The 24,960-nt window shown below is 46.7% G+C and overlaps 1 protein-coding gene across 1 annotated transcript in view; it reads left to right on the top strand.

Moving 5' to 3' along the window:
• The window catches only part of whrna (whirlin a), a gene marked incomplete at its 3' end in the record, with an annotated part of 115,930 nt that extends 92,993 nt beyond the window's left edge, over window positions 1-22,937 (top strand). Inside the window, exons 6-13 of the mRNA XM_079755593.1 lie at window positions 2,598-2,810; window positions 3,565-3,786; window positions 4,552-4,584; window positions 8,197-8,268; window positions 10,515-11,097; window positions 12,405-12,574; window positions 14,031-14,153; window positions 22,755-22,937. Of these exons, the coding sequence (XP_079611719.1) occupies window positions 2,598-2,810; window positions 3,565-3,786; window positions 4,552-4,584; window positions 8,197-8,268; window positions 10,515-11,097; window positions 12,405-12,574; window positions 14,031-14,153; window positions 22,755-22,937 (1,599 nt within the window). The remainder of the gene's footprint in view (window positions 1-2,597; window positions 2,811-3,564; window positions 3,787-4,551; window positions 4,585-8,196; window positions 8,269-10,514; window positions 11,098-12,404; window positions 12,575-14,030; window positions 14,154-22,754) is intronic.
• Between the last annotated feature and the right edge of the window lie 2,023 nt (window positions 22,938-24,960).

Here is a 24,960-nt window from a genome sequence, read left to right as displayed (position 1 = left end):
CATTACCATTGTCTTAGTATATTAAAGACTGTGAAGGGCCAATTTTTCACATCAAGCAGGATGCCAGGGCTATCAACATCTGGGGGTATCGGGGATGGAGCTCTATTGATCTGTTTACAATTTGATCTGAAAGAAGACAGTGCCTAGTCTGTGTTATATTATTAGTGGTTGCATGCGGTGAAAAGCTAACAGAAACGGAGATTAAAAAACGTTAAGTTCCATGAAAATGGAAATCTACTGTGAGGGATAATCTATTGTAATCAGTGGCACTGATGGCAGCCCCTGATTGGAATTAGGGGAAAGACTTCCTCCCAGGCTGTTACTGAGGCTGGGTCCACTCTGCAAGGGCAGAGAGTACAACACACTGTTTTTAAGGTCAAACTGTCGTTTTTCTGTCCATCGTAGCTCTTTCACCTACTTTTCCAAAGAGCTGCAGCATTAAGTCCTGTGTATAGTGACCACTTTAGCCAGCCAGGGAAAGAATGGATACAGCTTTTCGGTAAATGGAGACATTTGTTACATATGTCATAATTAACTCAGCAATACAGTATAAATTCAAAAATACTGTTCACATTTTACCATGCAGCCACTACAGCTAAAGAAAACCTGCATTTACGGACATATCCAGAATGCTATTATTGAAAACCTGTATTTCCCTGTTGGAATAGCTTGGTGAGTGCACACGGAAGACCTCAGCATGGAGAAAGGATTGTGTGTGTAAGATACATGCTACTCAGGTGTAATGGGGACAAGACCTTGAGTCTCTCAGAGACTCAAGATTCCCTGTCCTCTGAACCCCTACAACACCTGACCTGCTTCCATGTGCTGCTGGTAACTACCCCAACGTGGGGGGGTAATGGATGGAGGAAGGGGTTTCAATACCCCGGTGATGGCATAATTAATACATCGGGGGGGAGATGAGCGATTGGGTCCATCAGGCAGTAGCTCATAGCCGTGTTCTGCTTCCGTCCACGTTGATGTATTGCCCCTCATATTGTCTCCACCTACCACCTCGACTAGCTCCACCACCAACGCTACTGTCCCCCTTATCCATCCCCTACACCCACGTTACCTACGTCCTGATCTCAGGGCGTCGCCTTGCTCCGTATTCTTTTGTCCCCACAAGATTTGACCTTTACGTGTTTCCCTCTTCTCCTATTACTACTCCTCCTCCTCCTCCTCTCCCTCTTCCTCTCCCTTTTTCTTCATTTTACTTTGTTCTCCTCAAACCTCTCCTCCCTCTGTGCTCCTTCTCCACCTTCCCTCCCTCTTCTTCCTTCTTCCCGCTTTGTCCTCCTCTTCCTTCTCCTCCTCTCCTCCCTCCATTCTCGTCCCGCTCCTCTTCAACCTCCTCCCTCCCCGCCTCTCCCTCCTCTTCCAATTCCTCCTGTGCCTCCTCCTCCTCCTCCTCCTCCTCCTCCTCCTCCTCCGCCTCCCCCTTTTCTCTCTTTTACTTTGTTCTTCCCAACCCTCTCCCTTCCTCCTCCGCCTCATACTCATCTCCCACAGTATTATTCTCATCCTTCACTCCACCTCTTTTTGCCCTGTTTTCCGTCTTCTCTCGTTCTCCTTCTCCGTTGTTTTTGCTGCTTGCTTCCCAACCGTTCCTCAAGAGACCGTTGCATAATCCTCCTCATGATCCTCGCCTTCATCATTATTTGATCCGTTTCAGCAGGTCTATTCCCAGAAGTCAGTCTGCGAAGTTGAAATCGACGAAAAACAAGCCGCTCCCTTAGTGAATCCACACCTATTGTTATTGCTGATGTAGGGGTGTGTTTGCAATACATTGGATGGGGTTTGTTAGTGATTCCTTGATGAAATGTATGGATCCAATTATGGGTTAATTCTTTCCCTGTACAATGGTAATGTTATCTCCAGCTCCCTATATTGCAATGTCTTCTTTGCTCTCTCTATCACTTTATAGTTATTGAGGCGAGGCTTGCATTCAAAAGACTTACAGTGAACTCAGATACACGTAATTAAGGAACAAGAAGGCGTAAGGGTGTCTGGCTCAAGGCACGACTATGGACATGGGGGTGGATCTCCAGAAGCCTTCAGCACGAAGCCCAAATACCTTAGACACTGGTGTACTCTGCTTTCTCTCTTTAAAATAGCTGTAAATGTATCTCTCTCATTTCTCTCTTACTCCCTGTGACGCATTTCATTTTATCTCTCCATCTATTTCCCTCTCTGTCCCTCTCTCTCTCTTTTTCTCTCTCTCCATCTCCCCTATTCCCATCTCCCTCTCTCTCTCTCCATCTATTTCCCTCTCCATCTATTTCCCTCTCTCTCTCTCTCTCTCTCTCCATCTCCCCTATTCTCATCTCCCTCTCTCTCCATCTATTTCCCTCTCCATCTATTTCCCTCTCTGTCCCTCTCTCTCTCTTTTTCTCTCTCTCCATCTCCCCTATTCCCATCTCCCTCTCTCTCTCTCCATCTATTTCCCTCTCTCTCGCTCTCTCTCTCCATCTCCCCTATTCCCATCTTTTTCTCCATCTCCCTCTTCTATCCATGTTCCCCTTCTCTCCCACTCCCTCCCACTCTCCCCACACTAACCCTCTCCCCATGTCTCTCTCCCCTGTCCCCCCCCCCCCCAGCCGGTGTTCTACAAGGGCGTGGCGGGCTCCCAGGTGACCCTGACCAGCGTGGTGAACCAGCCGCGGGCCATGCTGGAGGAACAGGCCCGCCACCTGCTGACGGAGGCGGAGCGGCAGACCATGGGCTACTACGTGGAGGAGTACCGCGACGGGCACATCGCCGTGGAGCCGCTGGTCATGGCTCTGTTCGAGCTGCTCAACACACACGCTAAGGTGGGGGCGGGGCGGGGACATGTCTGTGTCGGCTGCAGCATGTGTAGGTATGTGGGTGTAGGGCTGTGTGTGCGTGTTGGTTTGAATGTGTGTTACTGTGTGTCCTCTGCATTTGTGTGGGTAGGACGTGTGTGTGTGTGTGTGTGTGTGTGTGTGTGTGTGTGTGTGTGTGTGTGTGTGTGTGTGCCTGTGTGCGTGCGTGCGTACGGTCAAAAATACTGCACCGAAAACACTTTTTGTATTTTGACCGTGTGTGAGTGTGTCTGTGTGTGTACGTGCAGGTACACATGTATATGTGTGTGTCCTTGCTGTTGGGCGGCAGCAGCATGCGTAGGGGTGCCCTGTCAGACCTGCTTTCCTCCAGAGACTTGGGGTGATTGCTTGGTTTACTTGGGATTCTTGACAGCTCTGGTCCAGATACACTTTGTGTCTTTGTTTCTTTTTTTGGCCACAGTTTCTGTGCTTGCAGTTGGAGACAACACGATCCATCTTGTATCTTTAGTTTCTCTTTTCGATTGGAGATTCAAACAATAACAATTCTCTTCCATGGCATCTCAAATCCATGTTTTTAACGGCTAGGATGTATGACTCACAGAGAGAGCTAGAGAGAGAAAAATATACTGTCAATTGCTTTGGAAGAAAGGACCTTCAAAATGGCAAATTTTCTATTTCTTACGAAACAATATTCCACAATACCTTTACCGACTACCTCCTCCCTCCCCCTCCCCTTCTCCTCCCTCCTCCGCCCTCCCAGTTCTCCCTGCTCTCAGAGGTGCGTGGCCTGGTCACTCCCCAGGATTTGGAACGCTTCGACGGGCTGGTGCTGCGCCGTGAGATCCAGGCTCTGAAGGCCCGCCAGGGCCCCGCTGGAGCCCCGGGGCTCCACCCAGACTCCCAGTCCATGGTGTCCTACCCCGACACGCTGACCTCCTCCTCCGCCAGCTTCATGACCAACACCACCCTAAGCTCTGCGCGGGTACGTCCAGTCCAATGTATTTGGTTTATGCTGCTAATCCCAGTTCACAGTCACAAAGGTACCCGGTAACCCTAAAGCTCTCAGGCTATTCACTTCAATATTCTGGTATACTGCTCACTTGATCATTCCGGCATGTTCCCCTAAATATATTTAAATACTTAAAGGTGCTGTAAGTACAATTTGAGCGTTATGAAGAGAGAGAGAGAGAGAGAGAAGAAATAAAAGAATAAACAACTCCAAAAAGATGGCCCTCCCTTTCTGCTCCCTCCCTCTAAGCCATTGAGAAGCGCTGCATTGGCTGTTATTCAAAGGCAAGATGGATTCACTGAACCTGTCAGCTAAGACATGCCCTGATTGGTCAGTAATAAGCCTTGAGTGGTTATAAAATCTAAACTGTCTCGTTAAGAGGCATCAACTCGAAATGGACAGCGCAATTCACTCACTAATAGCTGAGGGATGGCTACGGTATTCTAACAAACGACGCTCAAATAATAGCACTTGAATCTTACCTACAACACCTTTAAGTGCTCTAGAATACTCAGTAGAGTAATACTTAAATATGCCAGAATGCGGAAAAAAAAAAGGTATATAGGCTTAATATTCTAGAATCCACACTGTGGTTGACTCAGCACAGGGTGGTTGAGAACACACGGCTGCCTGCCTGGCGGGCTGAGCAGAAGGTGGGTGGACAGGCGGCCGTCACCACGACCATGTCAACAGTACACTAACAAACTGCTCCACTTCCTCTGTCCCCTTCCCCTGTAGGAGAGGTTGCTCTGGCTCATAGATATGATGGAGGTATGGGATGATCGCTCTGTTCTGCGTGGTGGACCTGTCCTTTCCGGTTTCCCTTGTTGCTGTTGTGTCTTAGAGAGCAACATGTGTGTCCCTAGCCCCTCTCTCGTCTGTTGTTCTTGTTGGCCTTGAGTTCGTTTGTTTATTATTGATGTCAGTTATAGCGGGGGATACAAAATGACTACAATTAAAATAAACAGCCTTTATGATAAGGCAGTTATTCCAATTGTCAATGTTTATATCTGCACACATTTGATACTGTTAACATAGCAATTCAAAACAATGGATAATCGTATCATATGTTTATCATGTTAACATACAACTTATGAAACAATATGTAAACAACCATAAGGTTGCCATCAAAACCAATTCTTGTCAATATATAGACCAAATGAAATAAACGCTGATATTAATTTATATAAACAAACAAACCCACATTTTGTATCTCTCCCACTGCTGTCTGGTTTTGTGTGTCTCCTCTCCTGGTTCCTCTCCTAGCTCCTCTCCTAGCTCCTCTCCTAGCTCCTCTCCTGGTTCCTCTCCTGGCTCCTCTCCTGGTTCCTCTCCTGGTTCCTCTCCTGGCTCCTCTCCTGGTTCCTCTCTTAGTTCCTCTCCTAGTTCCTCTCCTGGTTCCTCTCCTGGTTCCTCTCCTAGTTCCTCTCCTGGTTCCTCTCTTAGTTCCTCTCCTAGTTCCTCTCCTGGTTCCCCTCCTAGTTCCTCTCCTGGTTCCTCTCCTAATTCCTCTCCTAGTTCCTCTCCTGGTTTCTCTCCTAATTCCTCTCCTAGTTCCTCTTCTGGTTTCTCTCCTGGTTCCTCTCCTAGTTCCTCACCTGGTTCCTCTCCTAGTTCCTCTCCTGGTTCCTCTCCTGGTTCCTCTCTTAGTTCCTCTCCTGGTTCCTCTCCTAGTTCCTCTCCTGGTTCCTCTCCTAGTTCCTCGCCTGTTTCCTCTCCTAGTTCCTCTCCTGGTTCCTCTCCTAGTTCCTCTCCTGGTTCTTCTCCTAGTTCCTCTCCTAGTTCCTCTCCTGGTTCCTCTCCTAGTTCCTCTCCTGGTTCCTCTCCTAGTTCCTCTCCTGGTTCCTCTCCTAGTTCCTCTCCTAGTTCCTCTCCTGGTTCCTCTCCTGGTTCCTTTCCTGGTTCCTCTCCTAGTTCTTCTCCTGGTTCCTCCTAGTTCCTCTCCTAGTTCCTCTCCTTGTTCCTCTCCTAGTTCCTCTCCTGGTTCCTCTCCTAGCTCCTCTGCAAGACGACGTGATTGCATAATCACTGAGGCCCTCTCATTACTTTCTGCTGCTCTTTGCACACACACACACACACACACACACACACGCTTGCATGCACACACACACACACACACACGCACACACATGCACACACACTAGCGGGAGAGAGCAGAGATAAGGGTGCTGGCTTTTATTGTCTGTGAGCAGACAGTGGGGGGTCCAGTCTCTCGTCGCTCCAGGAGGGCTCCCTGTGGAGGAATGGTGTGCATGATAGTGTGTGTGTTTCTCTCATTGTGTTTGGTACGCATATGCATATATATGTGTGTGTGTGAGATGGTCATTTTATTGTGTTATTTTTGAATTACCCAACTTTGGATGAGTATTTTTTCTGTGACAATGGGTTGTCTGTGTGTGGGTTGTCTGTGTGTCGGTTATCTGTGTGTGTGTGTGTGTGTGTGTGTGTGTGTGTTTATATGGTCTGTAAATGTGTGCGTTTTGGATAATTCCACACAAGATGTGTGTCCCCAGCTAGCACATATTGTGTGAGTGTGTTTGGAATATAGTTTTGGCCTGTGCAAGTATGTTTGTCTATGTTTGTTGGTGCCTCTGCATGTGTGTTTGTGCCTGTGCATATATGCACATGGTTTTGGGCCTGTGCATGTGTGTCTGGGCTCCATGGCGCCTGTGTGTGGGAGATTAGAGAGCAGAGGGGTTTGAATGGGATGAGAACGAGTGGATTTGTGAACCGTACTCCAGAGCCAGGTATATTGTGTGCAGAGAGTATAAGCTGCTTTCAATGGAAACATACAAAAACACCCACAGACATATACCTGACGCACATACTCATTCGTTTTTGTTCTATTTGTTTTGCTATCCTATGCTATTTGCTAATTTAGGAGACAACCTGAAATCCGATCCTTATTGTGAAAGAGCAGGTAGATCTTTGACATTGTAGGCCAAGTGCATGTCCGTTGGCGTGACGGCTCAGTGGTTAGCTAGTACTTGTAGCGTGTTCTTGTAGTCAGGTTGCTAGGGTACTTAACAAATAAGGGACTGAACCATGTGAGGTATTACCTAGCCCATTAGCTCACTTAGCATGCAAGGTTACTCAAGACAGAGGGGATCTTCCAGAAGTGGACAACTGTGGCCTCCTAACAGAAACACACACACACACACACACACACACACACACACACACACACACACACACACACACACACACACACACAAACACACCAGCCTGGCAGGGAAGTCATGCAGGGCAGAATAAGTGTCTGTAGTGAACTTGTGATAAATAAAAGGGTCTTAAGTGCTCCCAGCACGGCACCAAGGGGGTAATTAAGCTGAATTGATGAACCTTAAGTTTGGGTCCAGCGGCCCGCGCTAATAAAGGGCGTGTGTCCCGGCTCCTGCATCAGTCAGCTCCTCTAGCACAGAGACATCGCTAACCTTGATCTACAGCCTCCAAGGGGCTTCAGATAAGATGATTGTTTGTTATTGATTGCTTTAAAGAAGCATCGATTAGCTTTTTGGATGGACACACAATAACTAATAAGTGAGAAAGAGTGTGTGTGTGTGTTTTTGTGTGTTTGTGTGTGTGTGTGTGTGTGTGTATGCCACTGTTAGTGTGTGTGTGTGTGTGTGTGTTTTTGTTCGATTGTTTGGCACATGTGTCTGCCTGCTTTTGGGGCTTATATGGGTTGTGGTTGCATGAATCAGTGTCTCTGTCCATGTCTATGCTAGTCAGTCCATGTGCGGGTTTTTGTCTGTGTGTGTCTCTGTGTGTTGGTGTGTGTGTGCCTTCATGGATTTCGGTCCAGCCACCCAGTATTACAAAGCTTTCTCCCAGACGTGCAGGCTATGAACAGCATATTGTATTGACCTCTTTCTTCCCGGAGACCGAGGCCCTCAGCTATTTTATGGGGGCTTGACATTTGTTTCCACAGATGAACAAGTTTCAAAATAGATTGACGCTTTCCACTTGCTGGTTTCAAACTACAGAATATTCAGTGTATATATATTTGGTGTATTTAGTGTGTACATCAGAGTCATGATGTACCATCTCCTCTTGTGTGCTTTATCCCTTTTGTTAATGCTCTTTAGTTGGATATTTCTCCTGCTGTTCTTCCTATATTGAAAATATTTCTTATTTTTGCTTGGTTGATATTTAAAGGTCATGTTTTTATGTATGCGAGGATCACTCCCACTCACACACCCCTAAACAAATCTGCAAAAGCAACTAAATCAAAATGGCCAGGCACCACAAGCCATTTCATTTTAAGAGGAACAGTTTCATCTGTGTTCTAAACGATCCCCTTCCATTTTATCACTTTCATTCCTCTGTAATCATCTCTCCCTTTTGCTCTCTCTCTCTCTCTCTCTCTCTCTCTCTCTCTAGAACGACAGTGTGGTGGACAGTGAGAGGGACACTCTGGAGAGTTCAGAAACTCTGCTGCCAGACATCTCGTTGGTGAGCCTGCACAGAGGGGACGGAGGGTGGTGGGCTGGGTGGTGGGTAGGGTGGTGGGTAGGGTGGTGGAGTCTGAAGATAGGGGGGTGGGTGTGGGGAAAGCGGAGGAGGGATGGCTGAGGGTGGGGGGGTGGAGGGGGAGAGTAGGCTGGTCGAGGAGAGTGGGGTGGGGTGCATGGCTGAGGGTGGTGTAGCTTATGGTGAAGGGTGGAATGTTGGTCAGATGGAGACGAGGAAGTGACAAGGAGAGAAAAAGGGAGTTGTTTAATGCAGAGAGATGAGTGAAGGATTGGCGACAACTTTGACATTACTATAATAAAATGACAATTGTCAAAGTTAGGACGCAATGTACTTCATCTATTGTGCTCGTCTGGGACACTTGATGCTTTAACGGAAAATGAATCTGACATTAGCTCACAGAAGCGTGTTTAACCGACTTAATCAAAGTACATAAACCTGTAATCGTACAACCTTAAAACAACGACTTGCTGTTGAGTTCCCGGCTGATGTGCAGAGGCGATCAGTGATCACTGGAATCTAGAATTCATCAAATCATTGGTCGGCTGCATCAGGCAGTTGATCACAGTTGAAAATGGACGACTCCTGTCACAGTAAACCGCTCAGGCTCCTGGCAGACACAGACAGATGAAACCAAAGAGCTACATTGGATTCAGTTTGGTGGAGATGCAAATGGGTTTGGACTGGAGGGGGGGGTTGTGCAATTGTGCTATAAATCAAAACGATTGCTGAGGACAATTCAGTCATCCCGTATACATCAGTTGGGATATTTCTTTACCATAACTGCCATTTATGGTACTGCCAAGATGAAGAACTGAAAGAGGCTGCAATGTTGCGCCGGCGTCCTCATCTTTCTGTTGGTAAGTACTAAATCTACACTCATTCGTTCAGCATGTTGTCAACAAAGACACTAAATTGAGGCTAAAGGAATTGAAATCCATTTAACAGCTACCGAGGCTAACATAATATATACTTAGGATAAGGGACCTAGCTACCCACTGGCTATTATCGTTAACATTATAGCTATCCTCTCTGAAATGTTACACTTTATTGTCAATATCAACAGCTAGCCTCCTCATCCTCCACCTTTCTGTTGCATAGGAACGCTCACGACGGGATCAGTGAGGCTACGGGGGACACCGGAGTGAAGTTGGAGACCCAAATGATCTTCAATGGTGGAGTTTGTCAACCTTTTCTCACACAGAGTCAGCTTGTGAAGAAACACCTGTGTGTACAAGCTACATGCTGTGACATTGTCTCCTGTCACAGACACAGATCACTGTTTATAGGCGTGTTACTTACCAAAGAATATAATGCATCGTTCCCATTGCCTGTGTGCTGTTCCATAGCGCCATAGCCCACCAATATGGAAAATAATCCATGGAATTCAGTGTCGTGTTGTGATTTGTATCTCAATGGAGTTTTTTCTCAACACTTTGAAGCAAGTTTTTTGTGTAAAGAAGGTTATTAAAAACATGTTTGCTGTTTAATAAATGGCCATTGAAGCATTGAAATCTCTTGCATTCATCCACAGCTCGACATCGTTAACATCCGAGACAAATATTATTATTATTTTTGCCTCCATGAGACTAACCTGTATAAATAAAGTAAAATAACAGCATTATCTGATGCTAGTCAGATGGTCATTCAGCCTGAATGTGTCTAGCTAAGAGAGACGTATACGCAATGTATGTCCTCAATTGCATCCAAGATCAAATAAAATTCTATAGCAACTAGGGTTTCCAGAGCAACAGTAGACGGCAACATTCGTAATGATCCATACTGAATACAAAGGATCAAAGTGGTTCCGACCGTTATTTACAGACCCAAATGTACCCCATGTTCTCTCAACAACCCATCAACCAACCCATGTCTGATTTGCACTTTTAGTTTCTCTCCAATCATTTTTCCTGTATTTTAATTCATTGCATGCAACATCAGGTGTGTGCCTCATGTCTCAGTGTCAGTCATCACCCTTTGGGTTACTATACAGCTGTCTTGCCTTGGAAGACTGGAGGAAATCGAACCTGCGACCTTCAACCTGTCAAACTCGGTTGTATAAATGTGGATATGTTATCAATCTTTGAGAAACAGATGAGAGAGTGAGAACGAGTGAGCGAGCATGACAGGAAGGATGACACAGCAGTTTTCCTATGTTTTGATGTTTTCTGGAGACTAACAACGCTGGCTTCCTCCTCCTCCACCTCTTCCTCCTCTTCCTCCTTCAGGACGACGTCGACTCGTCCACACCCGAGCCCCCCCCCTCCTTTAAGCCACCGCCCCCCCCCGGGGCTCAGAGGAAACCCAGCCGGAGGGATAGGGTGGACAAGCGCACTTCCTCCGAGTCCGCCCAATCAGACGGCCTTTACTTCACCGCGCCCGCCTCCCGCAATCACCACGCCCCCACCTCCCCCTCGCCACTCCCCCCCCACCGAACCGCCCGCAGAGACTCCTCCCACCAGTACGCCACCGTCCAGAGGAAAGGCCCCTCCCTCCCGCCCATCGCGGCCCAGCTGGCCATGGTCCACCGCCACCACATCGGGCCCTTCCCCAGGGTCCAGTCCCCCACCAGGGGCCCTCAGCCTTCCCCCGGGTCCCCATCCACACCACCTCCTCCTCCGCCTCCTCCGCTCCCTGCTCCAACCGCGCCTCATCCGCCGCCACCTCCACCCTCTCATCCTCCGCCCCACACCCCAAAGACCAAGGCCTCGGCGAAGACCTCCCCCAAAGCCCACTTTGTGACGGTGGAGCTCCACCGGCAGAACGCGGAGCCGGACCTCAACGAGGTGCGCCCCCTGCCCCAGCCTGGAGGTGAGTCTGGCGGGGTGGTACTGGGAGGTCAAGGTGGGTAAAGCAGGGTCTGAAGAGGTAAGGAGTCTGTGTTTGATGTGGTGGGTGCATAACAGCAGAGTGTCGGGAGATGGAGGTTTGAAAGGTGCTAGATTGAGGTAGTATTGTTCCCCTGTTATATAATTTATAATATGTGATCTAAATAGAAACAAGTGGGCTTTCCAACTACTCTGTATTTTAGGAGACACTTGAATATGTTCTTCTTACTTGTAGTCTAGCACTTAAGGGGTTTCAACCACAAAGCTCTGGGTTCAAATCCCAATGTCCACACATTGTTGTTGAACATGCTTCAGCATTCTTTAACAAGATGCCCTAACCCTTACCTGCTCATTGACGATGTGACTATCACTGGAAATGCTTTGGATTATTCATTCAGCGACTGCTGGATGACTAAACAGTAAGTTGACTTTGCAGTGTTTCTGACTGTCAGAGACAGTGAAAATTACGTATACAAGCCTCAGCAAATATAGATGCTGCAGATAGTCGAATCCTCCTTGAAGCCTTTGCTTTATTTATCCAGTGATGTGAGGAGTCTGTGATTTCACATTCTAGTTTGATTGGACGGATTCGTACCCTACTTCTGTGAATAGATTATTATTAATTATTCTCCACTTGGACCGATTTTTCAACACTCTTTTATGCCAACTTCTCAAAATAAAAGTGTGAATTTTTTTTCCAAATGCAAAGTGACTGTCCATGGCAACTCCTTTTAATAGATAATTATCCAACATATTGTGCAAAAAACCCACATCATTGAACAGGGCTCAGTGAAGTATATTCATCTTAGCGAGCCATTTACTCCTGCATTCAAATGTAAAGTCGTAACATATTAATGAAACTCATTGGAAAGACCATTAATTCTATCTCTCGATTGTAGTTTGAATGAGTTCATGTCTTTGAATTTAAATACTAAATGAAAAAGAAAATCAATGATTGAATCAGAATTACTGTTTAAAGAATATAACTTTGTTCAACCACATTTGTTCCCCATTATAAGGTGAAACAATCCTTAATCCTTATTTCAGTTCTTTGATTTATAAAATACATTTAATCACATCTTTGTTATCTCAAATATATCTGCTGGTAGAGCAGAGGGCTAATACGTTGTGTATTTTATTGAACTAAAAACACCTGACCAAAACCCCTTCCCTCCTTCACGTACACAAATATACAAACAAACACACACACACACCTACCACCTGCCCCCCCCCCCCCCCCCCACCTTACACACACACACATACAACCCTCCACCCCCAACCCCCCTCCAGGCGGGACCCTGGCCCAGCAGTCCGATGGGGGCCAGACCCTGAGTGAAGACAGCGGGGTGGACCTCCCGGAGTCTCAGGGTCACACTAGTAAGGACGGCCCCTCCCACCCCGCATGCATACGCCCCCCACCGGGCAGCCCGGGAGGGGGGGGGGAGCACACCCCCAGACCGGTGAGTGGGTGGAGAGAGGGGTGTGGATGGCTTGATCGATGGAGGAATGAGTGGGTGAAGGTTGATGGGAAGATGGGTAGTGGATGGGAGGATGTGTGAGCGGATCATGGATGTGTGGGCAGGTGGAGTGATGGAGGTATTGATCGATATATAGATGGATGGGGGGCGGGGTGGTTGATGGGTTAATGGGTGGATCGGCAGGTGGATGGAGGGAGGGTAACGGCCGATTCACGCTCACCACACAGCAGCTCAACATAAAGGAGCGGTTTAGGTTCACAACATGACGTCAATGTCACAAATGAGACGGGAAGTGACATTGCCACATTGCCGCAGCTGCTTGCAGTAATCGCTGCAGCACCCGATTTGGTGTGAATGAGCCCTGAGACATGCTGTAAATGGACAGGTGGATGGTGTGCAAGAATTTGGTGAGTGGGTGAATTTACTGGAGGACGATTTAATTTGTTTTTGTTTGCTCAACTTCAAGAGAAATGACTCAAATGTTGTCTTTGTTCCAAAATGAGGACCAAATGTTTTTTTTGTCCTCAGAAACCCTGGTCCCTGATTTAACCTCCTTTTCCTCCTCTCTCCGTGTTGTCATGTAAACGGCCCCTTTCTGTCCCTCATCCATTATTTTTGTCGCTCGTTCCGCCATCACTCCATCCCTCCATTCACTTGCCCTCGTCACGCCATCCTTCACAGCGCCGCGGCGCACACAAAAGACTCAAGCGCCACCTTTGTTCTCACCGATAAAACACAAAAAGAGAGAGGTGTCTCCGCCCGCGACGGTTACGTGACGTTGACTAAACACGACGATTTGCGGTGGGGCGCGCTGTCTCGTGGTCGGTCGCCAGGGACGATCGCTCCACGATCGCCTGCCTACGCTCCCTCGGAAACTAGCGTCTACCGGGGTGAGGCCCGGGGCACTTAGTTATTTTGATCATTTCACCGCGGATGCAGAGCGAGGCAGCGCTGTGGGGAAGCTAGTAGGAACTCGGGAGTACGAACCGTACTTATCAGAATAAGGGTCAAAGGTGAGGCAAAGTGGAAGTGCTGGGAGAGATCTCTCTCGACACCGCCTGATGCATTAAAGGCTATGCTAGCAGCTTTTAACGACGCTGGGGGTTGTGTTTATGTACTCTCTAAAAGTTTACCCGCAAATTGCTGCCGTGATGTTCTTTCAAAATGCTCCGGAGTTCTGTGCCAGTGGAGAGCAGAGTGTTGACAGCGCGTCAGAAAAGGGGGCGATCATCTTGTCAGAACCTGAAGGGAAACACAATCAGCCTAGCAACAAACAACAAAACAAAGGTTGTGATGCGTCTCCTGTCCAAACATTGAGTTGTATGCGTACAAATGGATCCTCCCCGATGGCAGTTTGGCAGTCTGAACGCCGGCTTGCTCTTACCGGATGATGTGCTGTTATTCTCCTAACTACTGTGTGTTCCCCCGCTCGCTGTAGCCCGGTCTGCTGGATCCCACCTCCCAGCTGGTGAGGGTTGGGAAGAGCGCCACCACGCTGGGGATCGCCATCGAGGGAGGAGCCAACACACGCCAACCGCTGCCCCGCATCGTCACCATCCAGGTGGGGCTGTAGGGGAAGCACTGTAGCCCCTTTCTCAGACGTTCTCCATGGACGCCTCAGACGTTTGAAGGCGAGAGAGGATTACATGAAGCGTACGAGCGCAGGTTTATTGGTCGATTGAATTAATTGAAATTCCTTATCTACACAAAGGTAAGCATACCAATGTACGTCAGATCAGAAGGATAACACAAAAAAGCCCGTAGGCTTATTTCCATTGTGGTCCGTTGTTCCAATTGTGGACTCATGTTCAATAGGTCGCTATTGAACATGAGTCGCTGCATTGTGTGTTGTAGAGGGTTCATCCACCAAACTGGCCCCAAATAAAAATAGTTCTTAGGCCTTTCTCCTACCACCGAGTAGTACTCTCAGAAAGAGTCAATGGATCGCTGCCTGTTCAGTTCATGATGGAAATCGCCTCTTTTGTTCTCTTGTGATAGCAGCAGGTGGGGGTGAACTTCCTTGAAGCCTTTATAGTTTCAGGCTGCCAGTAATCCACACTGATAGCCCTGCTTTTTAACTCCTCTCTGGGGGATTTACAAGGACTACCCTAACCTTCAATGTTCTCCAACCCAGGGCTCGGCTGACAATAGAGCTCTGCCAAGATGCAAGGCCTTCCATGCAATGGTGGCCCTAGGGGGAATTTGGCCCTAATGAATGAATAAATTGGCCTGGATGAATACATGAATACAACTCTGAGTCTGTAATAGTCTATCACAACTATCTACTCTCAGATGATTTCTCATGTTTAACATTAGGGAGGACTGAGACTATCAGTGCTGCAATATGCATTGAAAGGCCTAGTGGGACATTTTCGTTTAAAAAGTAACATCTATAGACGGTCTGTTGTAGTCTATCGCGACTAGATCTATTGATGAGATGTGTGTGATATCTGCTGAACTAGAGATGGGATTCCCAGCATATTTCCCTTGATATTTCACAAAACCTCTCCACCTCCTCTTCAGTTTTAATGCGTGTGTACCAAACCTAGCTTCTCTATTACAAAGGCCCCTGCTAAATTATCACTATTTCCCTACCAGGGCACACCGTTCGCAGAAGGATAGATGACATGCCAGGTTCTGTGAATGTTTGCCACTAGCCCTGAACGGTGTCCTGCATGGTAGTCCTAATAACAGCAATTACCACAACCAAATATCACTAAAACAGCTGTTATTTTGTTCCAACCCCTGCCAACCTTTCTCGTTATGAACACATACGTGTGGCACTTTAGGTGCGGGTGAATCACTTTGTAGCAACAGGCAGTGGGGATAATTGCAAATGCAATGTTTATTTTTGTGGCTATGACTGCTTCTTTGAGACCTGGCAAGGCGGCTTTCCTTGTAAACCATTTAAATAGCAGCAGAAGATACTGGGGAAGGGTGGGGTGGATTGGGGAGACTTTAAGACTTGGGTGGTGGGGGGGGGTAAAGCAGACTGCAGAATACGAATGAATATCAAATGTATTCCGTTCGTTTGCTAGAACAACATGCAAAGGACCAAAGCCAGCCCGTATCACAGAGCTGTCTGGGGCTGCGTGCGTCACATAAAAGGAGGCAGGAGTCGAGGTTTTCTCTTTTTGATTCTCCAAGATCACACAGCAGTGAGGGGCTGCTGACGCGGCTCAGAGCCCCCCAGGCCCCAGCGCCGCGCACCACCGAGCCCCTGATTACAACGCAGAGAAAGGTGCTGATTGCAACCGCCGGTGACAAAAGAAAGAAGGAAATCAGTGCATTGAAACCTAAAGAATGGAGCGCAGAGAGTAGAGAGAGTGGGACACGGAGGAGGAGGAGGGGGTATAGAACATAAAGACGGGGATGTGGACGGGGTGGGGTTCAGGTGTTTTCAGGTTCGGGGGGGGGGGGGATCGAGGGTCCCTGGATCGAGGTGTAATAGGTTTCCCTGAAGAGAAAAACAGAAAAAATGTTTTCTCTTCCATGGCAACTGTTGTCTCGGAATAATACGTTGTGTATTCCCCCCCCCCCCCCCCCCCCCCCCCCCCCCCCCCCACACACACACACACACACACACACACACACACACACACACACACACACACACGCTGAAATATCTTTGTACAAGCTCATTTCAGGTGGTCTCGTGGCGGAGTCAAAGATCTGAAACACTTTGATTTGGGGATGTTTAATGCACATGGCATGCTTTTTGCGCCGTTATTTTACCCTGGGCCAATCTGCCAGACAAGACTGTTAGCCCTGTAGTTCCTCTGTTCAGCCCGCTAATGAGGACCGGTGACATTATCAGACAGGGGTGGTAGCCAGCTGTCACTTTCAGTTAGGGAGTCATGCTCTCGGCGGCTGTGTTCTCTGTCAACGGCGACTTCAACAGCCCGCTCGGGTGTTTGGCTGTTTTTGGTTTTTCCATTCATCTTGCTGCTCTCTGTGTTAGCGACGCGCTGCGTTGAGTTCACTAGAGGTTTGTCAATGTTTGAGCATCGATCTTCTATCCTGCTCTCTGCTCGTTTTGTGGTTACCCTCCTACTGTAAATTCACAAACAATAGCCAGTAGCATTCTGTGTCACTTATTCCCTTTTTTTTTTTAAAGAAACTGCAACAATAAACGTAATAAAACAATAATTATAAACATGAATAATAGTGAAGAAATGTAAAACACAAATAAAAAGTGCTTCATCCATACAGGATCTAATCTGACATAACGAAAAAATAATACTATTGTCAGTTGGCGGTGTTGTAAATGAATGCCCGCTCCCACTTTTATCATTGTCAAGTGTCAACCCTAATGTTATCCGGCCATTCGAGCAAGCCACACATCATGCGGTATACGTCTGTGGGCCACATGACAGGTGTTCTATGTGTAAAACGACGGAAAGGAACAATTCCATTATGATCTGTCTCTGATCCTGCCTTTCTGAAGGCATCAATTTCATCTGTGGGATGCCTGCGTTGACCTTTTCCCCCCCCGTCGGTTCCATCTCTGTCACCCCAGCAGCCCCCAAACCACCCACCCCCACCCTACCATACATTGCTTCCTCCCTCGGGGGAGGGAGGGAGAGAGGGCGGGTCATCTTGACTATAGCTGCTGTGGGGCCAGTGTCTGCAGATGAGCGAAAAACAGCACCACCACATCTCTGCTGCTTCTCATCTCGTGGCATGGGGGGGGGGGGGGGGGGACCGGAACATACCGCCGTAGCGCTGTCTCCGTCACCTGGGCCGCGGACCGTTGCTGATTCGCTTATTCGGGTTGGGTGGGTGGGTGGGGGGGGGGGGGGGTGGATGTCTTGGGCTGTGTAAACAAGCGGTAATAATGCATCATAATGCGTCTTCATCTCCCCCTACCTCTGCCTGCGTGTGTGTGTGTGTGTGCGTGTGTGTGTGCGTGTGTGTGTGTGTGTGTGTGATTTTGAACCTCCCCTCTCCTTCTGAAATGAGGAGTGCTTCTCGACGCAATGGTTGGTTTCCTGTTTTCCTTCCAGAGCACATGACAAGGATGTATGGAAATAGAATGACATAGACTTACATACAAATGCTGTATTATTTTTGCAGATATTTTTTGAAAGCAACTGACAGTGGATTCAGTTTCATGTCATTAATGATTAGGTAGAAGTAATGGCAGTTTGATCTAGGATGACGCATGAAACAGATTGTCCTTCGTTGTTGCGCTCATATTCACTCTTGCAATGTACGGTTACAAATTGTAGCTCTTCAGCTTCAAAATCTCCTCACACTCTACATTCACCTTCCTATCTAGCTCAACTGGCAGAGTGGGCATTGACCCTGCCAGGGTTAGTTCATGTTTTAGGATAGACCTATATTTTTACTAAATGAAGAACAGAAGACTGCACTTAGAAAATAAATTTAGTGTGCATCACCCGTTTCGTTGCTGTCATTGGTTGTAGGCCTATCCAATGGCGCCAAGAGGCATTTTGGTGACGCCACTTGAATATCAAAAATGCAACGGAATTGCAGTTTGCCATTCGTCTGGCGATGCCAGGCTAACAAAGTATGGACTCAGGGTATTTTTATCACAAAGGTTCTTTCGGAAAATTCTCAACCCAATGTTGCATATTTATGTAGTTCAACATTAATCTTTTCGTGATGAGCTTGGTGGAGGTAGAGAGGAGAATCTCTCGGGGAATCTCTTACATGGTGGGTAGTTTTGAGGGAAGCGGCTGAGTGGAAAGCACCCATGGAGATCATCCATCATACCTAATGACAGCCCTGGAAGATAACTGAAAACACAACAACATGCAGGACTCTGGATCCAATTCAAGTCGGGCCTGTATTACGCAACACAGCCAACTTTTCCCTCGAGATTTCACCCTTTCATCCCAATCTTGTATCCGTGGCATTAATTAGTTTTGATGTTGGACTAAATTCAGTTGGCTTGCCCTCGTCAAAATTTGTTGCGGCGATGGCAGTAAATAACTGGTCAATGTTTTTAGCCTTGAAACTGGGTGTCGAAATACTTAAGGGAAAATGTAAGGGTGGGGAAAGGGAGGAGCTGGTACGATTCTGGAGGCCAGTGTCCTCAAACGCATGACAAAGACATAAATAAAATAAACACATAAATAAAGGATTTACGGAAGACACATGAGTTTATGTAAGAGCAGGCAGGGACAGGATGGAGAGGAAGGCAGACCGGTAACCAGCACTCGATAGTCCAGCAGTGGACTGCTCGCTGGACTGGTGAGGGTTGGGTTGGTTAGGATTGTATGTGGAGGATGGCTGGTTCAAGCAGCCTCACATGGCCCGAGTCAGACTGATTGGACTCTGGGGTTGGGTGAGGCTGCACACCCGTTGCACTGTAAGTTATCAGTGTGCACAGGTTCAACCAACCATCACAACAAACCCTGGGAGAGAACTCCTGCATGGCAACATGGAGCACCAGGGCCATCTATTATCAGCCACAGACTTTACAATAAAACGGCTTCAACATCATGACTTGCGCCACGTGTTTGGAGGAGCCCAGCAAAGCCACCTAGGATGCGTGTAGCATGCATATTGCTAGAGAAAGAGGCGAAGATGTATTTCTTATTCCTTTGTGAAATGCATCATTTGATTGAGTGGCATTTGGCTCAGGAGGCAGAGGGGGTTGACTAGTAACTGCTTGTTCGATCCCCGGCTCCTCCTGCCTGAGGGTGAGCAAGAAACCTCACCTAACTGCTCCTGACTGTCGCCTTGTATGGTGACACCGCCGTCGGTGTGTGAATGTATGTATAAATGGGTGAATGTTACGCAACATTGTAAAGCGCTTCGAGTGGCCACTGGTTAGGAAAGGGCTTTGCTAATGCAGTCCATCTACCATTGATTGGGTTTGTGTCAATGTAAAAGCGTCAATGGTCTTAAGTCAAGGATCGCCAAAGGTTCATTTTTCAATTGAATTGCTTACATTGCAGCTCAGACATCTCGGGCCCTATTTTAACGGTCTGAAACACAAGTGAGAAGCGCCAAGCTCAAGTAGCAAAAAATGGCTCTTGCGCCCGGCACAAATGTAAAAAGGGTTGGTCTGAAGTAGCCTAATTACCCGTAGGTGTGGTTTGGGCGTAACGTGCAATAAACCAATGAGAGTGCCAGCTTCCATCCCCTTTAAGAGCCATGAGCGCATTTTAATCTGACGAGTTGATATTTTAACAGCGCGTCTGCAGTCTCCGATGAGACAGATACACATGAATTTCAAACTTCAAATGGCTCAGTTTATGGCCAAATAATATGGCCTAATTCACACACGGAATAAGGTTTTCTTCCACAACTTCAGAAATACTGATTCCTCAAATAGATTTCGGCAAAGAAAACTTATATGATATAACATATGATATGCGGTAACTGTGGTTCTATTTAATGATATACGCAATAAATTATAAACATCGTTTCTTATCAGTATTGTATGCATTATCGTTATCGACTTGTGTTCCTAATATTCATGTGTCCCCCCGTTAATATACATTGCCATGGACTGTATTATGCGGTAGGTGTTTAGTTTGCGTGTGTTTAAACAGATGGACGCACACACACCCGCCCGCATTCATTAATTATTTTACACATACACACGCGCGCGCCCGCATTCATTCATTCTTTTTAACACTCACTCGCGGTAAAACAATGTTTTCTCACGATCAAATACTCATACAATCCTAAAAGTTATGGGCATGTACACGATGTCTGTGTCAAGAAAATATGTGTTTGCTGTACGGTGTTTGCAGATGCATTGATTTAAAAGTACAAATTATTACCGCTGTATCAGCTGTTCTTTCCCAAATAATTTACCAATAATGTTTGGCTAGATAGATGAGAGAAGCAAAGTGTATGCGCGAAGTGCACAAGCAACATTATGCACGCGCCCTTAAAATAGCATCTGAACAATGCGCCACTGACTTTAAACCAGGTATTTCCTGGTTTGTGGCGCAAGTGGGAAGCACCAGGGAACGTTTGCCAGAACACGCCTCCTCCTTTCGCCGAACCGCCCTTTGGGGCGCAAAATCATTCCCTAATTTACCGACGCGTGGCGCAGGAGGGAAAAGAACGCTCTGCGCCAGTTGCAAACTAGCAACGACTCATGCAAACTAGCAACGACACATGCGCCAGTGATTAAGTCAATTGCGCCGGATGCAAGATAGGGCCCCTCATCCTACACAACTAAACTACACAAAGTACATAGAATTTATATATATATATATTGGCCATCATTGATGGCCAATGGGTATAGACGAACTCAGGAGGTATATTTTCTATACAGGGATGTAATAAGAAGCTATAGTTGATAACAGTGAGGTGAAGGACCTTCCTTTTGGAGAGAGATAAAGTCATGTCCTCCCTTTTGGATTATGCTTTACGGATTTACATAGATCTCTCTATCTGGACTCTGTTATGCAGTCCATCGTCTGTGTGAAGGTGTTATTTTGCAGTCCATCGTCTGTGTGAAGGTGTTATTTTGTGTTAACAGAGTTGAAGAAAGAGGCTGAAACATATTAGTGTGTCCAGAACTGAGTTGGGCCAAATTGATCTATTTCTGTTCAGACTATCAGCCCATAATGCCCCAGCAGTGGCTAACGGACACGAACGCTCCCGCACGGCAAAACTTTTATTAGTGCAGAAAGCGGGGGTTTGTGATTAGATCAGAGTTAAGTTCAGAAGGTTATTTAACACCCGTCGGCTGTTGCAAAAGTTGGCAGCACCATTACGAAACATGATGTCCCAGAATGAATTACCTAGCTGTTAACATCCGGCGGTAAGTATCTTCCACCCCAATTTAGGAGGGTTAGGGTAAAAGGTACAGCCTGTAGGCATCCTTGAGCAGAATAGCCCCTAACCCCAACCTGCTCTTTAATGAGGCGTATCTGAAAAAACTTTCTAACATCTACCAACCCACTTAATGACATGTCTTATCTCAATAACAGTGATCTGTCCACTCTGACTGGCTGTGCAATCCCGGGACAGGAACTAGCGTAGCTCAGCAGTAGCGTGATTGGATGTTTGGAAAGATTATAGGATGGGATTTAATCTATGACATTATTGGAAGCTGTATCGATTACAGCATCAATTACAGATGCGTCCAGGTTATCTGAAGCTACGAGCTAGTTGAGACGTTACACAGTGCGACTTTAACCCTGGCACTGACGGATAAGCCCTGCCGGCTCCCCTGAAGGAGACGGATTTCACGGCCTTGTCCGCAGACATTTCATCAGGCAGGGAAAGGACAGCTGCAGCAGAACTAGAGAGTGAGAGGCTCACTCTGATGGCTCTCTGGCCGGAGAGAGAGAGCGTCTCACTCGGATGGCTCTCTGGGGCAGGGCGATCGGGGGGAGGAGGAAGAAGGGGTGCATACCAGGTTGGGTACCCTGGGGTTTGTTTATTACCTTCACCCAGGCCTTTTTCTGGAGAGTTTATGTTGCGTACGCCGTTCCCCTAGTCAGACGTGGTGATGGGGCTCTTACGGAGCCGTGACTCCTCGCTTGGGATGTGTTCTCAGGGCGGACCAGATGGTTAAGAGGAGTTTAGTGTCGGCACCGCGGTGGTTCTGTGACTTATTGTTTGGTTTCAGCAGTGTAAGACCACCGAGTTTTCCCCTTACTCACGCAAACAAGTAGTTAAGTAGTAGGGAAGCCAAGTATTGCTGTCGATGTGTTTGTGTTGCGGTGTAAACATGAACATTATTTGTCTTTTTGTTGTATATTAAATGTTTCTAGTGTTATTTGTATCCCTAAGGTACTCGTGCCCAATTTGATAAACACAGGGTTGTTCTTGTTGACAACTAACCTTTCAGATTATATTAGATCATTTAGTGGGTACGCATTTATGAAAGGGCAGGCGTGTAATACATGTGCAATCCTCCAGTGCAATTATTCTGATAAAAATATATATTTTTTAGAAATGTCACATTTACTGAAGAGTTGATGTTAGATGAATCAGCCATTTTGCAGAAAAAACGGATATTGTCTACTCTGCACTTTGCAGTTCTATTCTATTAGGCTCCAATTTTGATTGCTTGCTTTGATAGAAGCGTCTGCTAAATGTGAATCCAATATTCTCTCTTGTGTGGTTGCTGTTTCTATATAGAACTGACTAGATTGAAATCTTTGTTTTAAAGAAACTGGGTGCGTTTGATTCATTCTCCCTCATCTCTCTCCACCAGAGGGGCGGGTCGGCCCACAACTGCGGCCAGCTGCGGGTGGGTCAGGTGATCCTGGAGGTGAACGGGGTTTCCCTCAGGGGCCGGGAGCACCGGGACGCCGCGCGCCTCATCGCCGAGGCCTTCAAGAACAAAGAGCGCGACCACGTGGACTTCCTGGTGACAGAGTTCAACGTAGCGCTATAGCTTGAAGAGGACGAGGAGCGGTGCTGAAGGGAAGCCGAATGAGTCTTACTCCCCTAGCAGTGGATAAGCGCTAACAAGCAGCTAGCTGAGATCAGCGCTAGCAGGGTGGGGGGGAGGGGGGGAACTGAATGCAGAATGTCGCATTATTTCACCCGGCGAGCGCTTTGTTCCAAGGTGGTCGCTAGGTGGGGGTTTAACACACATTCCAAGCGGCCATTTTGGTGCCTTTTCACCAACTGGTGGTTTGGTTAGTCTAGAATATGGCGCAAAGAACCAAGATGGCGGCTTGGAATGTACTTTTGGAACTAAGGATCACATGGTGGAAACCGTTCAGTGAGGCACATTGAAGGACTAACTGCACCACCGGCTTCCAGAAATAAGAACGTTAACATTTGAATGAAATGCTTTCCATACTTTCTACCCAGCAGGAAGACAGACGGCAGATACTATGAGCCTCTATAGTTTTGATAGATGTGTCATCATTGCATGGCCCCCCTTTCTCTAACCTTCAGCCTTTCACCTGCTCAACCAACCTGTGAAATGTGAAGAAACAAACCCTCATCCATCATGGAAGGGATGCTTCTAGTCTATCCACGCCTTCCGGGATCAAGGCACCAACCCGGTGGAGATGGATATTGTTCTTTAAATCACGTACCCAGAACTAGGGGTCGGATTGATCGCGCCCTGAATTATTTTTGTTTTCATAGTTGTAGCGCTGCGCTTGAGTCACTAGCGTAACGATCCGCCGTTTTAACAACAAACCGTTTGAACTTCTGACAGCCCAGCCTCATCTTTTGTCCTCCTAATGGGTGATCCTCCACATACAAAACCAACCTCTTTCTGTCTCTCTCTCTCTCTCCAGCAAAAAAAGAAAAACCAAGATGGTTTCCCTTTATCAGCCTTTCCTCTTATACCTGTTTTTCTTGTGTACAAATGAACAAATGTAGATACAGATATATATATATACACGCTACACATTCATATAGATAAGATATATATATGGATTAGAATCCATGCTGTATGACACCATGAGCTGCAGACTACAGCAAATGCATACATATGTTCCCATTCTTGTTTAATATTTGAAGTATTTTTTCTGTTTGTTTCCGGCAGTGAAATCAATGAAAAGGTATTAGAGCAAAACATGTATAAAGAATACATGCTTAGCTTGGGTTCAACAAAGTTAGTATATAATAGTAATAATTATCATTAACTTTATTATTGTAGCACTTTTCAAAATAAAAGTTATTAATGGTGCTTTGTGGGATAAAATCTCACACAAAAAAGCAGAGAGAAACCATTTCAAACCCAGTAGGGCTAAAAAAGGTGAGAGCTTGAGACTGGTATGAATGGAAACACAATATATGTTATTTCCTGTTATTCTTCCCCTTGTTTCTGTGAATCCTTTGCACTTTTCAGCCTTTCCATTCGAGTATTGCTACTTCTGTTAATTTTGTTGATTTTGTAAATATGTCAACAGGATCTTGCCGTAGCCATGTATGACACAATGATGAGGAGATGAGGGATATTTAAGAGGATGACTAAGCCAAAGATTTTAGAAATTATGTACGGGCATGTTTAATCAAAAACACATGGACGTGAGCACACAGGCACACACACACACACACAGGCACACACACCATCATGCTTGCAAGTACCCATCACAGAAACATAATTAACAGATAAGCATTCAAATTCAGAGAGATGGAGGGAATGATAGAGAGAATAAGGGAGAACGAGGGAGGAAATAGAATAAAATAGGGTGATGGAGAGTGCAATGTTAATAGAATGATGGAGAACAACGGCGATAGTGATGGAGAATGGTGAAGAGAACAATTGGAAGAGAGCATCATAGAGAGAACAATAGGAAGATAGAAAGAAAGATAGAGATACGGAGAGGTAGTGATGTTGTTATGGAGATGTTTGGTCTGTCATTAGGAGAACCGGAGTAGACTGGGGCACACGTAGTACTCTGGGTGATTCATTATGTTATGTTCCTGCTGTGTGTGTATTTGTGTGTGTA

Source organism: Pollachius pollachius (genome assembly GCF_949987615.1).
Source record: "Pollachius pollachius genome assembly, chromosome: 18".
Classification (NCBI taxonomy): domain Eukaryota; kingdom Metazoa; phylum Chordata; class Actinopteri; order Gadiformes; family Gadidae; genus Pollachius; species Pollachius pollachius.
Note: the sequence above shows the minus strand (reverse complement) of the source record. Positions and strands in the feature narration are given on the sequence as shown.